This window comes from Labeo rohita, chromosome 13 (assembly GCF_022985175.1).
Source record: "Labeo rohita strain BAU-BD-2019 chromosome 13, IGBB_LRoh.1.0, whole genome shotgun sequence".
Lineage (NCBI taxonomy): Eukaryota > Metazoa > Chordata > Actinopteri > Cypriniformes > Cyprinidae > Labeo > Labeo rohita.
In genome coordinates, this window is record NC_066881.1 from 25,655,329 (window position 1) to 25,669,289 (window position 13,961).

Consider the following 13,961-nt stretch of genomic DNA (forward strand, 5'->3'; position numbering starts at 1 on the left):
GTGTATTGACCTGGATTACACAGACTACACATGCGCATCGCAGAGGCGAGACAAGACAAGCATTTGAGGTGAAAACGTATATATATATAATTATTAATTTGTTTTGAAAATAACCAATTGTTTCACTAGGTAAGACCCTTTTTCCTTGGCCGGGGTCATTTATAGTCCTTTGAAGCTGCAGTTAAACTGCATTTTGGAAGTTGAAATTGGGGGCACCATTGAAGTCCACTATATGGAGAAAATTCCTGAAATGTTTTCCTCAAGAAACATAAATTTCTTATTGACTAAAGAAAGAAAGCCATGAACATCTTGGATGACAAAGGGGTGAGTAAACTATCTGTAAATTTTTTGTTCTGAAAGTGGACTCCTTTAACAATGTCCTTACTACCTTTCTGGGTCTTAAATGTGGTAGTTGCTGTCTATGCAGGGTCAGAAAGCTCTTGGATTTCATCAAAAATATCTTAACTTGTGTTTTGAAGATGATGAAGGTCTTACAGGTTTGGAACAACATGAGGGTGAGTAATTAATGACAGAATTTCCATTTTAGATAAACTTTCCCTTTAAATGTAAATGTTGTGATCTTTGTTGCAAAAACATCTAGACACCCTTCAGTTGAAAAATAACATACACGTTATGAAGCTGATTACTAACCTGAATCTTGACTGCAATGACAACAGAAATCAGCTCCTTGTCAAGTTCCTTCATGACAACTAGCTTCTTCAAAGTCAGGCTACACAACCTACAAACAAAAACAACAATGTTATTTACACAAAATGTGATTAGAGTTGACATTTGGCTAATCGAGAAACAATCTTTGTAACGAGCATGTGGAAAAAGTGCCATGGTTGACAGCACATGAGTAAATAAAGGAGAGAACTGTCATTTTTGGGTAAATTATCCCTTTGCTTTACAGCTGGTTTACAGACAGGAATAGACAGTTGCTGTTTATCAGTAAATGTTTGGGAATGTGATCCATATGTTTGTTCCTGTAACAGGATGTGAGTTGAGAATCTTTTTTCTATATCCTGAGTTTCTTATCAGTAAGGCACTGTATGAACCTTCAATTTCCAAAGACAACTTGATCTTCCTAAGAACAACTATTCTCAAACTAAACTATAAACTCTACTGCGCAGACTGATTCAAGTCTAAAGCTGAAAACAGGCCCAGAGCAGCTTTCAAAATGGGACAGATCAGTCCAGAAAACAGCTAGAATTTATGGGATTGATAAAGTGGGGTTCAGGGATTTCGGTACGCTGGAAACTTGCACACAAAACTGTTTACAAAACGTTCCATCGAGTGTTTGTCATTTTAGGCAAGAGGAACTGTTCAAATAAGCCAAAAACAAAAATCATTCTACTAAAACATAATAAATGCACACAATCGCTCTGACACGGCAGTAAACCTCAACACTGTACTGAGAGACAATGCAAATGAGGACAGAATCTAAACTCCCACATTTGCATCACAGAGCCATACATTTCCAGAATTAAAGGATTAGTAGACCAAAAAAAGACATTAAATCATTATTGCAGATAATCTTCCCTTTAGCCAAAGCTCTGAAATTAAATAATGCAGGCGGGACAAATTTATGCGCATATTTAAATTGCAAAAGAATTCCATTTGATTCTTGCACAAAGCTACTGAATGATTCCGGAATTTTGGAACATAATGTACAAGCTGCATACTTTAATGATGCGTTTATGGTGATTTTTGTCATTTAAACAGCTTGACAGCCATTTACTTTAATTGTTTATAAAAAGAAAATTATTTTATTTCATTTTTGGGGTGGAATGTTCTTTTACATACTGACTGTGGAGGGAAAAAACCCTGTCACAGAGAGAGAGTGAGATAACGTCAGTCATGCAGGGAGAGAGTCGGAGCAGAGATGAGTCAGTATTGTCAGGAATGTCGCAGTGGGAAGTGATCAAGGGACCGGAGAGGCCCCTAGAGGCCCCAGAGCAGCCCGAACAAGGAGAGAGAAGCCAATGGAAACGGACCCACATGCATGCACCTCATAGAATATTAATGAGAAACACTTTATATATTCAAATCACATAGCAGGTACTATGAGGACAAGGAGGAGAGAAGGAAAGAGGCACACAGTACAATCTCTCGAGTGATCTGAAGGCTGGTATTGTTCACACACCATTCTCACTTTGACACACACACACACACACACACACACACACACACACACTCACACACACACACACTCACACACACAGACAAAAGCCATTCTTCTTCCCTGAGCGATTAGCATGCTAACTCTGACCGCAACAAAGGAACACACAGCGGTTTTGAGTAGATTCACACATTTCTCTCTCACATCCACATATACTGACAAAAACTATTTTTGCAACCACAAAAACACAAACTTAATGGTTTGTTATGGCAGTTGCAGCTAATGACCTAAAATTCTTCAGTACACACATTTCTCTTACACATACACACTAACTGATTAAAAACTATTTTTGCAACCACAGAAACAAACTTAATTTGTTTTTGTGGCTGTAGCTGATTACATCAATTTTTCAAGTTTATTATTGGAAAATTAGGCACATTTTGAATTAGCCCGAAAACTAATAAATTGATAACATAAATAAAACTAATTTGCATTTAAGCAGTATGTAGCACAGTAACAATTATCTCTGTTTAGGCATGATTTAAATTCATTTTTAATTACATAAATTAATTACAGTATAACAGACAATGTCATGTGGGGAAGACTTCTAATTTTACTTTGCACATATACTTTACAATTTAAATAATGCATTTATTTCTCCATTACAGTAATGAGAATGACAATTTTAAATTATAGTAGACTAAAGATAATTGGGGAAGATGATTTTATGCTATTGCTACAATTTAAGTCACCTTGCATAATCTGCAAAATGTTAATTATTTTACCAAAATAAGAGGGATCATACAAAATGCATGTTATTTTTTTTATTTAGTAGTGACCTGAATAAGATATTTCACATAAAAGATGTTTACATATAATCCACAAGAGAAAACAATAGTTGAATTTATAATTCTTTTTTTTATAAAAATTTTTTTTCACCAATGACTGTATGATTTTGCGATCCATCTTTTCACACTGAGGACAACTGAGAGACTCATATGCAACTATTACAGAAGGCTCAAATGCTCACTGATGCTTTAGAAGGAAACACAATGCATTAAGAGCTGGGGGGTGAAAACTTTTGTATCTGAAGATCAGGGTAAATTTAACTTATTTTTCTTCTGGGAAACATGTAAGTATCTTCTGTAGCTTCTGAAAGGCAGTACTAAATGAAAAAAAAAAATGATATTTAGGCAAAATAAGAAAAATGTACACATCTTCATTCTGTTCAAAAGTTTTCACCCCCGGCTCTAAATCCATCTTTTTATTTCTGGAGCATCAGTGACCGTTTGAACCTTCTGTAATAGTTGCATATGAGTCTCTCAGTTGTCCTCAGTGTGAAAATATGGATCTCAAAATCATACAGTCATTATTGGAAAGGGTTCAAATACATAAAAATGCTGAAAAATTTGTAGGACCTAAAAAAAAGTTTCTGAAGAACAGCAGGCAGTTTAAATTAAGAACAAACAAGGGTCTGATGAACAACTATCACTTAAAAAAAAAAAAAAAAAAACACAGCTGTGGTTCATTCAGGTAACAACACAATATTAAGAATCAAGCGTATGTAAACAAGGTCATTTTTATAAATTCAACTATTATTTTCTCTTGTGGACTATATGTGAACATCTTTTATTTGAAATACCTTATTCAGGTCAGTACAAAATAAAAAATAACATGCATTTTGTATGATCCCCCTTATTTTGGTAAAATAATGAACATTTTGCAGATTATGTAAAATTTTGACCCAACTGTATATTTCAAGTTAATCACACACTCACAACAAATTACAGACTGTAGTTTTAAACAGCCAACACACTATATTTATAATAATTACATGGAGTAAAAATAATTGACATTAGTGAGAGCTGTGTCAGAGCTTGATGATTGAGACCACCAACAAACACGACAGGAAACAATGGCCACACACACAAATGTATGTTCTGTTTTCTCAGTACAAAGGCTGATTATGTCAGCTGGTGTGGTGTGAGGTGTGTGTGCCGTGCCTCACACTGCACACACACACTTGTCAATCAAACACCTCTAATAACTATGTACAACCTCCTATAAAGATCTAACAGCGCTCAATGACCTCTCGCAGAAGAACAAAGACAGTTCATCCTCTCTGGAGTTAAAGATAAACGTGTCTCACTCCACTCAGCTAGATCTAAACTCAATCACGGCTCCATTACACACACTCTCCTACAGATACTGTGTGTGTTTCTCTCTGGCAGATGCTGCAGAGACTCTGAAAGCACAGAGGGAATTAGAGCAAAATCAATTTAATTCATTTCTCGTCACTCCTGACTCAGGTTACACACACATCTACTGTAACTGTAAGTCTGAAAGGGCAGTGCTATGGGGTGAAACCATGCTCAGGTTACGGGCCCGGACAGAACACCGGGATTAGCCGATGCATTAGTACACATAAGAGCTGACACCGACATTTAACAACAGTCACACAGGCACTGTGAGTAGATTTACACCCTCAAACCTGCAGCTCTGACTACATTTAAGAAATGTTCTTTAGATAAACATGAACAACTTATAACTTATGGCATGACCACAATTTAAAGGATTTTTGCACCACTAGTGGCAGCAAACTGAACAGCAATGTATTTTTTTAAATGCATGACTTTGACGTCATAAGGACAATGGCAAGAGATTACAGCAGTACTATGATCACTGTTCAAAAACTGAAACCATTAAAAACTGTTTTTATTAATTTAAAAAAAAAATCTGAAACTATAAATATTGATTTAGAAATTTAGAAATGTTGTCTTGACAACTTAAATAAAATAAATTTAAGCTAAAGTATTAAACATTAAAATTAATACAACTAAAATGAAAAATATCAAAGTGAAATTGGGGAGGATGATTGTCTACTTAATTATAATATAAAAAAAAAAAAGATGCAAAATTGTCATTTTTATTTATATAATTGGTATACATAATTTTCCAGTTAAAATTGTTTAGGTTTGGTCAATTCATTTAAAAAAAAAAATTAAGAAAACAAACAAACTTGGGGGAAAACCCCCCAAAAAAAACAAACATAAATTTTGCCCTGACAACTAACTAAAACAAAATAAGTTATTATTAAAGTTATTTAAATTAATAAAACTAAAATTTAAATTGGGGAAGATGATTATTTACTTAATTTTAATGAAAATAATGCAAAAAAGTATTTTTATTTCTAAAATTTGTATGATTTTGCAGTTAAATGTGGCTTAGGTTTGCCCAATTAATTGCAAAAAAAAAAACCTGAAATAATCAAATTATAAATAACACATATAATAAAAACGTATTATTTTCTTTAAAATATTGTTTAAAGAAAATTAAGAAACAACAGGCACATTTCCAGACCAAATAACTCTTTAATACACCATGAAAACAAAAAAAAATTAATTCTGATTGTAATTTTAGCGGGTATGCTGATGTAGGGCCCTATGATTTCCACAATGCGGAAAACGCGGACGGAATCGCAGAATCCAGTCATAAAAATAGAATTTACTGAATAACATCAAGGAATTTGTCAAATTTGAATGAATTAATCAAAAGTAGTTCATTGCACTTAAAATCAAACCGCAATATGGACTAGTATCTGTAAATATTACGCCAAAAAAATATCTTTTAAATGTGAATCCTGCATGTTCTGCATGTCTCCGATTTAATGAATGGAGCAGACGAGTGGTTTTGTTTACTACACACACTGAAGCGCACGTGACGCTCGCGGTGATTTCAGCGTCTGTCGTCTCACTAAATGAGGACATAAATACATGAACAATATTTGCTGAGAGTCACTTCATGAGCATTTGACTGTTCCATTTTAGGAAAACTAGCGTTATATCATATACACACAGAAATGTAAAGGAAGACACGGCAACCCGTCAAAATAAAGGTCCGGTTTAACTAAAGACATTGTGCCAGAAATATATTACTACTATTACTACTACTACTAAAATGAAACAAACATTATTTTTTAAGGGTATAATCACACAACATTTCTTCCATGTTTTAATTTTAATAGTAAATGCCCCTTTTGTTTGCCAAAAAAAAAAGTTTGCTTAATTTTTAAAAATTAAAAGATAAGTTAATGTTTTATGCCTTCTTTTGACAACAAGAACATAAAAAAACCTTTCATAAGACTATTTTAAGAATAAATTTGAATAAATTAAGTTTCCATTCAAATAATTAGGCATGCTAATACACAGAATTTGATAACAATAAAACATATGGTGAAAAAAAACATGTCATTTTTGTTAAACCTTTATTAAATTAAAGTGAAATTGAGTAAGTTTCATGATTTTAATTAATTAGACATGCTCTTTAATTAATAAAACTTAATTTAACCATTAAAAAGGAGCTGAGAAAAATAAAAATTTGAAAAAAAATGGAATCCAGAAAAATTAAAACGGAAAAAAACGGAATTTGGGAAAAAAATAACAGATTCCACAGACATTTTCATATACAGTATATGGTAACAGCACAGCCATGAGCTATTGTTTTCTACACAGTTGCAAATAGTGCGATGGGAAGGGACATTCACGCTGTAAAGAGCATTTGATTGGACAGAATATTGAATAGTACTTGATGAGTCATCAATATTTGGAGTCCATTTTTCTTGAAGAGACTGCAAATTTGAACTTTACAAATCAGCAAAACATTTAGAAGCACACTAGCAAAGGCTCTCAAAACTACTGCACGTGGACTAAAAGCCACAAATCCACTTGGATTTTATAGTTTTTGTTTACGCGTGTCTTCCAAGTGTTTTTAAAGGGTAGTTTCCATGCTGGACTCGTGTGCATGTGACCTCATCAGAAAGACGGCCCAAATATTCTGCATGTGTCTGAAAGTGAGTAAACCCTTGAGATCTGACCTACATTTACTCGCAGAAGCTAAAAACACACACAGGTTCTCACACACTATTCTAACAAGGTCAGCTTGGTCCTAATTAGCTCAATTTCAAAGGTTTGAGTACTCCTTAGTGTAAATGATGGAAGAGACACACACATACTAAGCAGTGTGTAAGTTATCATTGGTATGAAAAGCACGTGACTAATACACAAAAAAACTCATTTTTTGTTGGGCTTATGTGCAATCAGGTCTAAACGTCTGAGACCAACTTTCTGTTTTACTCATATAAACCTGAAAATAAAAGAAATATTGAAATTAAATAAATAAAAAAATTAAATGGAAATTTCTAAGTTAAGGAATCTCAGCAGATTTGTGTCATTGAACTAATTTCTACAAAAGGTCAAGATGTTCTTGTTTCCGTTGTAGCACAAGACGTTCTTTGGATCATTCTCAAATCATGCTGGAGAAGGATCACAAATATAAAAAGTGGACAAAGCACATATTTTGATCATATTTTTGTAACTACAAAAGTAGCATTAAATCAGAAACTAATGCAAAATGGAAGCGGTTTTGGATTCAGGATAAACAAGTTTTTACACAGAAAACCACAAACACATTTAACATTTTCTACATTGTTTATCTGAAACGCTGAATTATGTTTTCAAACTTCAAAGACTGTCAAAACTAGAGCAGAGAGTCGAGATAACCTACACTGTAATCTGTCCCAACAACAGCAATAAAACACTGCGTGAGTGATAGAGATATGGACTCTATATACAGCAATTCACTCACAGTAGATTTGAATTCATTTCACCCTGTTGAGATTACAGGAGTCCCTGACCTGTGTATGACAGAGAGACAGAACAAACGACCACTGATCCTCTTAACCCGGACAGACAGACAGACAGACAGGAGAGATCGAGTTAACCTAAGCCTTTAATGGAGATAGGAGAACATAAACCGATTCAAACGATCCTTCTGTTTCATCTGAGCATAAGCACACGTTTCTCTGGACACACACGGTTGACTTTATTCAGCTCATTAGGTGCAGATGTGTGCGTGTTGACTTTCAGCAAACTGCAGTTAAAGACTAACACATGCTGAAAACATTTGAGTCAACATGCACATGCAACTCCTTCCCTTGTAAAAACAACTGACCTACATTTTCCTCCTTTCCCACTGAATCACTCTCTCTCTCTCACACACACAAACATAAAAATGCTGATTAGAAACAAGAATTTAGTTGCCCCTGCTACAGAAACATCTTATGCAGCACAATGTTAGTCTTTATATATAAAACATAATAAATGCCCTACAAATGAACCTATGCATACAGTGACAAGTATTTCTGACACACTTGTGCATTAATATCATTGCATTAGATAAAAAAATAAAAATAAAACAAAGTGGCATTCATTTTAAAGACAGCAGAAGCATGCTTATAATCTGTGGCTATGTCAATAATGAAGACTGGAAAATTCACCTTTTAAAATTACTTTTTATAATATAGCTGCAAGCAGCGATTACGATTTAAGGCGTTTAAGCACATATAAAAACGTTACATATTATTTAGCAAGCCTGTAACCACCTAAACCAGATTTTAAAAAGCATTTTTGGCAAATACAGGTAATTTACCATAGAAATATAATGTTTTTTATGGTTAATGACTGTTGTAGCGCCAGCTGTGGTCCGATCTCCTTAAAACTTTGCATGCTTGTTTAGAATCACCCGTCGCATGTGCTCACCTTTCCTCAAGTTTTGAGTTTTCGTTTAGTCTTTATAGGCTTTTGGGTATATTTGGACAGGCCCCTTTTCTAAACAGCCCAGTTATAGCTTCCCAAAGGGTCAATATTATTTGGTAATTATTGACCTAGAGAGTCCAGAGAATTTCACTGCAGTGTTTTTCCCCAGATTGAGCGAAAAACCTGGGACTAGTTTGCAAAAGTAGGTTTTTCACATTTTCTCAATCATTTAACAAACGGTCTGATTGACAGCAGTGGTTCTAGAGGCAAAGTAGAATGAGGAGGTGAGTCACACAGGCCCACCAATTTTCGTCCAATTGATCTCTGAATTAACCTTGTCTAATAGGTGCTCAAAGTTCATCGCCTATGGTGGCCACGTTTTTTGAGATACGTAAATGTCCTTAGAGCCACTTGTGGCACTTTGGACAAAAGCAGTGTGTGCCGTTTCTCATGTCGATAGCAAAAACGTTTGCGTAGTTATGGCCATTTTTATGTTTTTTTTCCCTCTTATAGTGCCACCAAGTGGCCGAGCTCCACAATTTTTTTCATGTTACCTCAGATTCAGCTCTTACATATGCGTTGTGAGTTTGGCAAAGACATTTCATTCCGTTTAAAATATAGTCTTTTTAGCACAAGCTGCCCTGCCGCTTTTGAGCGTTTTGGCGCCGCTTTGCAACAGAGCCGAAAAACCTACAACTAGTTAGCAAAAGTAGGTTTTTCAAAAATGCAAAATACCCGAAAATGTCAAATCTGAGTGCGTGAGCCAAGGATTCCAACGACATAGGACATTTGAGCCTGTGACGAACATTTTAGGAGTTATAAGTAAATTTGTACTTTTGATTGCTGTAGCGCCCCCATCAGGCCAATTGGGGTGAGACTTGGTGACATTGTAGATGGTGTGAGTACTACCATTCCTCCAAGTTTTAAGTCTCTACGACGGTCTGCCTGATCAGTTTTATGTGGAGATTGCTGATCTTTGGCCATTCTAACAATTACAACAGGGTTTCAGCGCTTGAACCCCTAAATATATTAAATTAGGGCTGGGTAAAAAAGTACTGATTTCTTGATTTTAATCAATTCTCATTTTTACAAGACAATATTGATTCTTAAATCTCAAGAACTGATTAACCTAGCCTGTTTTCAGTTAACGAATGGAACATTGTAGCAGACCTCCCATCCAATAAATTGATTTATTGTTACTTTTGATATGAAACAAAGTTTCAGATTTCAAATTCTGTCCATTTTATCACAGTATTCAAACAATAAATGTAATTTTGGTGCTGTTTAATATGGAGTGACAGATCGCACCTCAGTTCAAAAGAAGCAAGAGCATGAAGCGTACGTTAACTGATCATCTCCTCCGCTTTAATACCAGTTTTAGCACAAAATAAACATGAACAATCATCCAAAGCCATGTTAAAAGACAGAGTACAACCAAAATCTGTATCTTGTCTAACATAATTGCCCAATTAGTGTTTCAACTGCGCAAAGACGTCAATATAACAGCTTGTTAACAATGTCACATAACGTCACATTTACCTCAGAAAAAAACATATTCGGTGACCATTCTTTAGTCAGCTAGAAAAATCATTTCTAGAGAGGAACATTTTGCTAATATTTACACCATATAACATTCATTATAATTTTTAATGTTCTTCAATTTTTAATTAGTTTTAATACATCCAAGTTTTTATGACAGCCACCAGTTAAATGTTAATGTTTTAAAAAAACAAATTGGGGTAGAAAACTTCATTAAGTGTAATTTAAGCTTTTGTATATTAATCAGATAATTTTAACCTTTAATATTATATAGTATATTTTACATCCTTTTTTCTTTAGAAGATCTGTCATGTACTGTACCTGATATTTAATCAAATAAATGCATTCTTGGTAAGCATAAGAGACTTCTTTTAAAAACCTTTTTTTTCCAATTGGTAGTGTACTGGTTTTTAAACTTAAGGTGAAGGTTTAGTGGATGAACCAGTTGGTAAAAGCAATTTAAATAACTTGTTAATTGGGAGAAAAGGTCTACGTGAAGACAATCAGAAACAGTGCAAACGTGACACAACTAAGTGCCTAGTCAGTTGCTGCATAACTAGTTAACCATCAAGACCCAACCCTCTTGCATATGACTTCTAGTCCTACAGACAAAAATTCCCACGCTTTACAGGACAAAGTAATAAAATACCAGATCTGAAATGCAGAACAGAAAACAGTGCAGCTGACTGAAAATTGTGAACTGATATTCTCTATTTGAGCATATATATTTACACAGCCGTGCATTGTTTTCATATCCAGTGTTTGATAGACCGTGTGTTATTTTTTGCTGTTGCATGACAAACAGACACACCTGCAATGATCAGGAATGGAGAATTCACCATGGCTACAGCTTTATTTAAACACAAACCCAATGTGCACCACTGCCGTGTGGTCATGCACGTGATCAGGATGTTCATTCGTGCTAGTTTTGCATTCTTGATAACCATAATTCAAAGCCCTGCTGCCGCTGGCTCACACCGGGGCTTCTGGGAAAGAGCAGGTCATGGTCCACAAACCAGCTATTTTCGTCTTTGGACTGCCAGAATCCCCGGGGTGTAAGGCATCTGTTCTTTAGGGTGTGCTCAGATGCCGGTTTTGCTCTGGAATCTGGACCTCATGGTGATGTTGATTAACAGTCTTTACAAAGAGCTGCACTGCTAATAGACACTGATCAACAGGGTTTAAAATAAATCCCTCTAAATAACTTCAACACAAAAATATCAATGCAAACAAAGGTAACTTGGTTTATGAAGGAGGATCTAGGTCACTTCAAAGATAACAGTTCGCCCAGAACTGTCAATTCTGTCATCACTGACTCACCCTCATGTTGTTCAAAACCTGTATGTCTCTTTAGAACATTTTTGACCACATGCAAATTATTAACAAATGTAGACACCAGCTCTGCTAAAAAACATCAAAACACCACATTGCAGGATGTTTTTGCAAATCTGGTGAACTGGGTTTAAAGTTTCTGTGTGGTGTTTTATATGATGCAGGTGTAAAATGAGACATCAGCAAACATTCAGAACAAAGTCAGAGGAATTTTATAGTCTGAACAACTGGCTATTGACTTTAGGAGGTGTGTGTGTGTGTGTGTGTGTGTGTGTGTGTGTGTGCATGCGCTTATGTCACAGTCCTTAACAAACCTTCAGACTTGACCAGAGTGGAATCTAGAGGAATGAGAACCAAACACAAAGAGCGCAAAACACACACACACACGCACACACACCCACCCTTACACACACACTCATCCACACACACACCTACCCCCCATCCTACTGTAAGTGCTGAGTAAGCAGTTAGGTGTGCACTTGTGCGTGTGTCACTTCATTTCCTGCCATATGCACAGAGAAATTATAAACTGTTATATTAAACATGTAGGAATTATATATATGATCAAAAATACAGTAAAAACAGTAATATTATTAAATATCATTACAATTTAAAATAACCATATAAAGAAAGTCACGGCAAAGCTTAATTTTCAGTGTCACATGATCCTTCAGAAATCATCATCTAATATGCTGATTTGATGCTTAGAAAAACATTTTTGTATTATTATCAATTTTGAAAAACGTTGTGCCGCTTAATATTTTTGTGGACACCTTGATAGATTTTTTTAAGCTCCCCTGAGGAGTAGAAAGTTTGAAAGAACAGCATTTGTTTGAAACAAATCTTTTGTAACATTGTAAGTGTACTTACTGTTAATTTTGATCAATTTTCAAAGTGTTCTTACTTAATAAATTGTCAATAAATTTTAAATATGGATATTTTTCTTATAAAAACACACTGATTTGCTTCAGAAGGCCTTCGTAAACCCCTCTGGAGCTGTGTGGAGCCCTTTTTATGATGGATCTATGCACTTTTATTGGACTTTATCTATTCAACTTTATCTTAAACCCTTAAATCCACTGCCATTATAAAGCTTGGAAGAGTCAGGACATTTTTTTTTTTTACTCTGATTGCATTTGTCTAAAAGAAGAAAGTCATATACACCTAGGATGGTTTGAGGTTGAGTAAATCCTGGGGTAATTTTCATTATTGGGTGAACTATCCCTGTAATTAATTTATGTAAAAATCAAAAAGTGAGTTTATTTTTCACACACATTGAAAAGCACTATTCTAAAAACCCAGTAAAAGTTCCTGAGGGAGCACAGCAAATTAGTCGTCTAGGTTAACCTACAAAAACGGACATCATGACTGAACAGCACCATAATATGCACTGATGTACAGACCATGTGCTATAAAAGAGCTGCACCGTCATTGTTCCATTAAAGAGATTTCAAGTAAAAGCATCTGCTATCCCTCTGAATCAAGAACGTACACAAAACACACAACAAAACGCTCCAAGACAAAACAGCACTTTTCCATATAAACAATACGGCTATTTACCCTGCTCCTGTCAGTGTGTGTGTAAGAATGGCTGTGGGTGCGTTTTAAGACAAAGCCATGACTGTTTCTTCCCTCTGGGTGAGAACGCAGCACACACTCCACCAACACACACAAATATGACAGCCTAGCACAGCCTGTTCAATCAGAGAGAGAGAGAGATTTCTATTGTTTTAGTGAAAATGATGCCCACTTGAGAAGATACAAAGGACCATAAGCGGGTCATGCACACAGTCAGCAGCACAGCATCACTATAAAAAATAAGGTTGTATTTTAAAGGATTAGTTTACTTCCAAAATAAAAATATCCTGATGATTTAATCACCCCCATGTCACCCAAGATGTTTATGTCTTTCTTTCTTCAGTTGAAAATAATGTTTTTTTTTTTTTGAGGAAAATATTCCAGGAATTTTCTCCATATAGTGGACTTCTGTGGGAGCCAACGGGTTGAAGGTGCAAATTGCAGTTTCAATACACACCTTCAAAGGGCTCTACAAGATCCCAGCCAAGGAAGCAGCATCTTATCTAGCAAAACGATCTGTCATTTTCTAAAAATTAAAAATAAAATGTTCAAACTTTTAAACCACAAGTGCTCATTTTGCACTAGCTCTGCAATGCACGTCTATGACTTGCATTACGTAAACACGTTGGAAAGGTCACATGCGGTAAGTTCTTCCAGTGCAAAAAGGTTGGGTAGGGCGAAAAACTCATTTTCTCAAATCTCATTTTCTCCTCCAACTTCAAAATCGTCCAACATCGTTGTTTCACCTTTTATTGCAAAGAGCGTTTGACTTTCTTTGCATGTTCGGTACTTCCACC

At 35.2% G+C, this 13,961-nt stretch overlaps 2 protein-coding genes across 5 annotated transcripts in view; one reads left to right on the forward strand and one right to left on the reverse strand.

Moving 5' to 3' along the window:
- The window catches only part of gmfb (glia maturation factor, beta), a 373,066-nt gene that overhangs the window by 303,425 nt on the left and 55,680 nt on the right, over positions 1-13,961 (forward strand). The window lies entirely within an intron of this gene.
- The window catches only part of pacs2 (phosphofurin acidic cluster sorting protein 2), a 49,231-nt gene that overhangs the window by 28,835 nt on the left and 6,435 nt on the right, over positions 1-13,961 (reverse strand). For all 4 annotated transcript variants that reach the window (XM_051126935.1, XM_051126938.1, XM_051126936.1 and 1 more), the window contains exon 2: positions 652-739. In XM_051126935.1, coding sequence (XP_050982892.1) covers positions 652-739 — 88 coding nt within the window. The remainder of the gene's footprint in view (positions 1-651; positions 740-13,961) is intronic.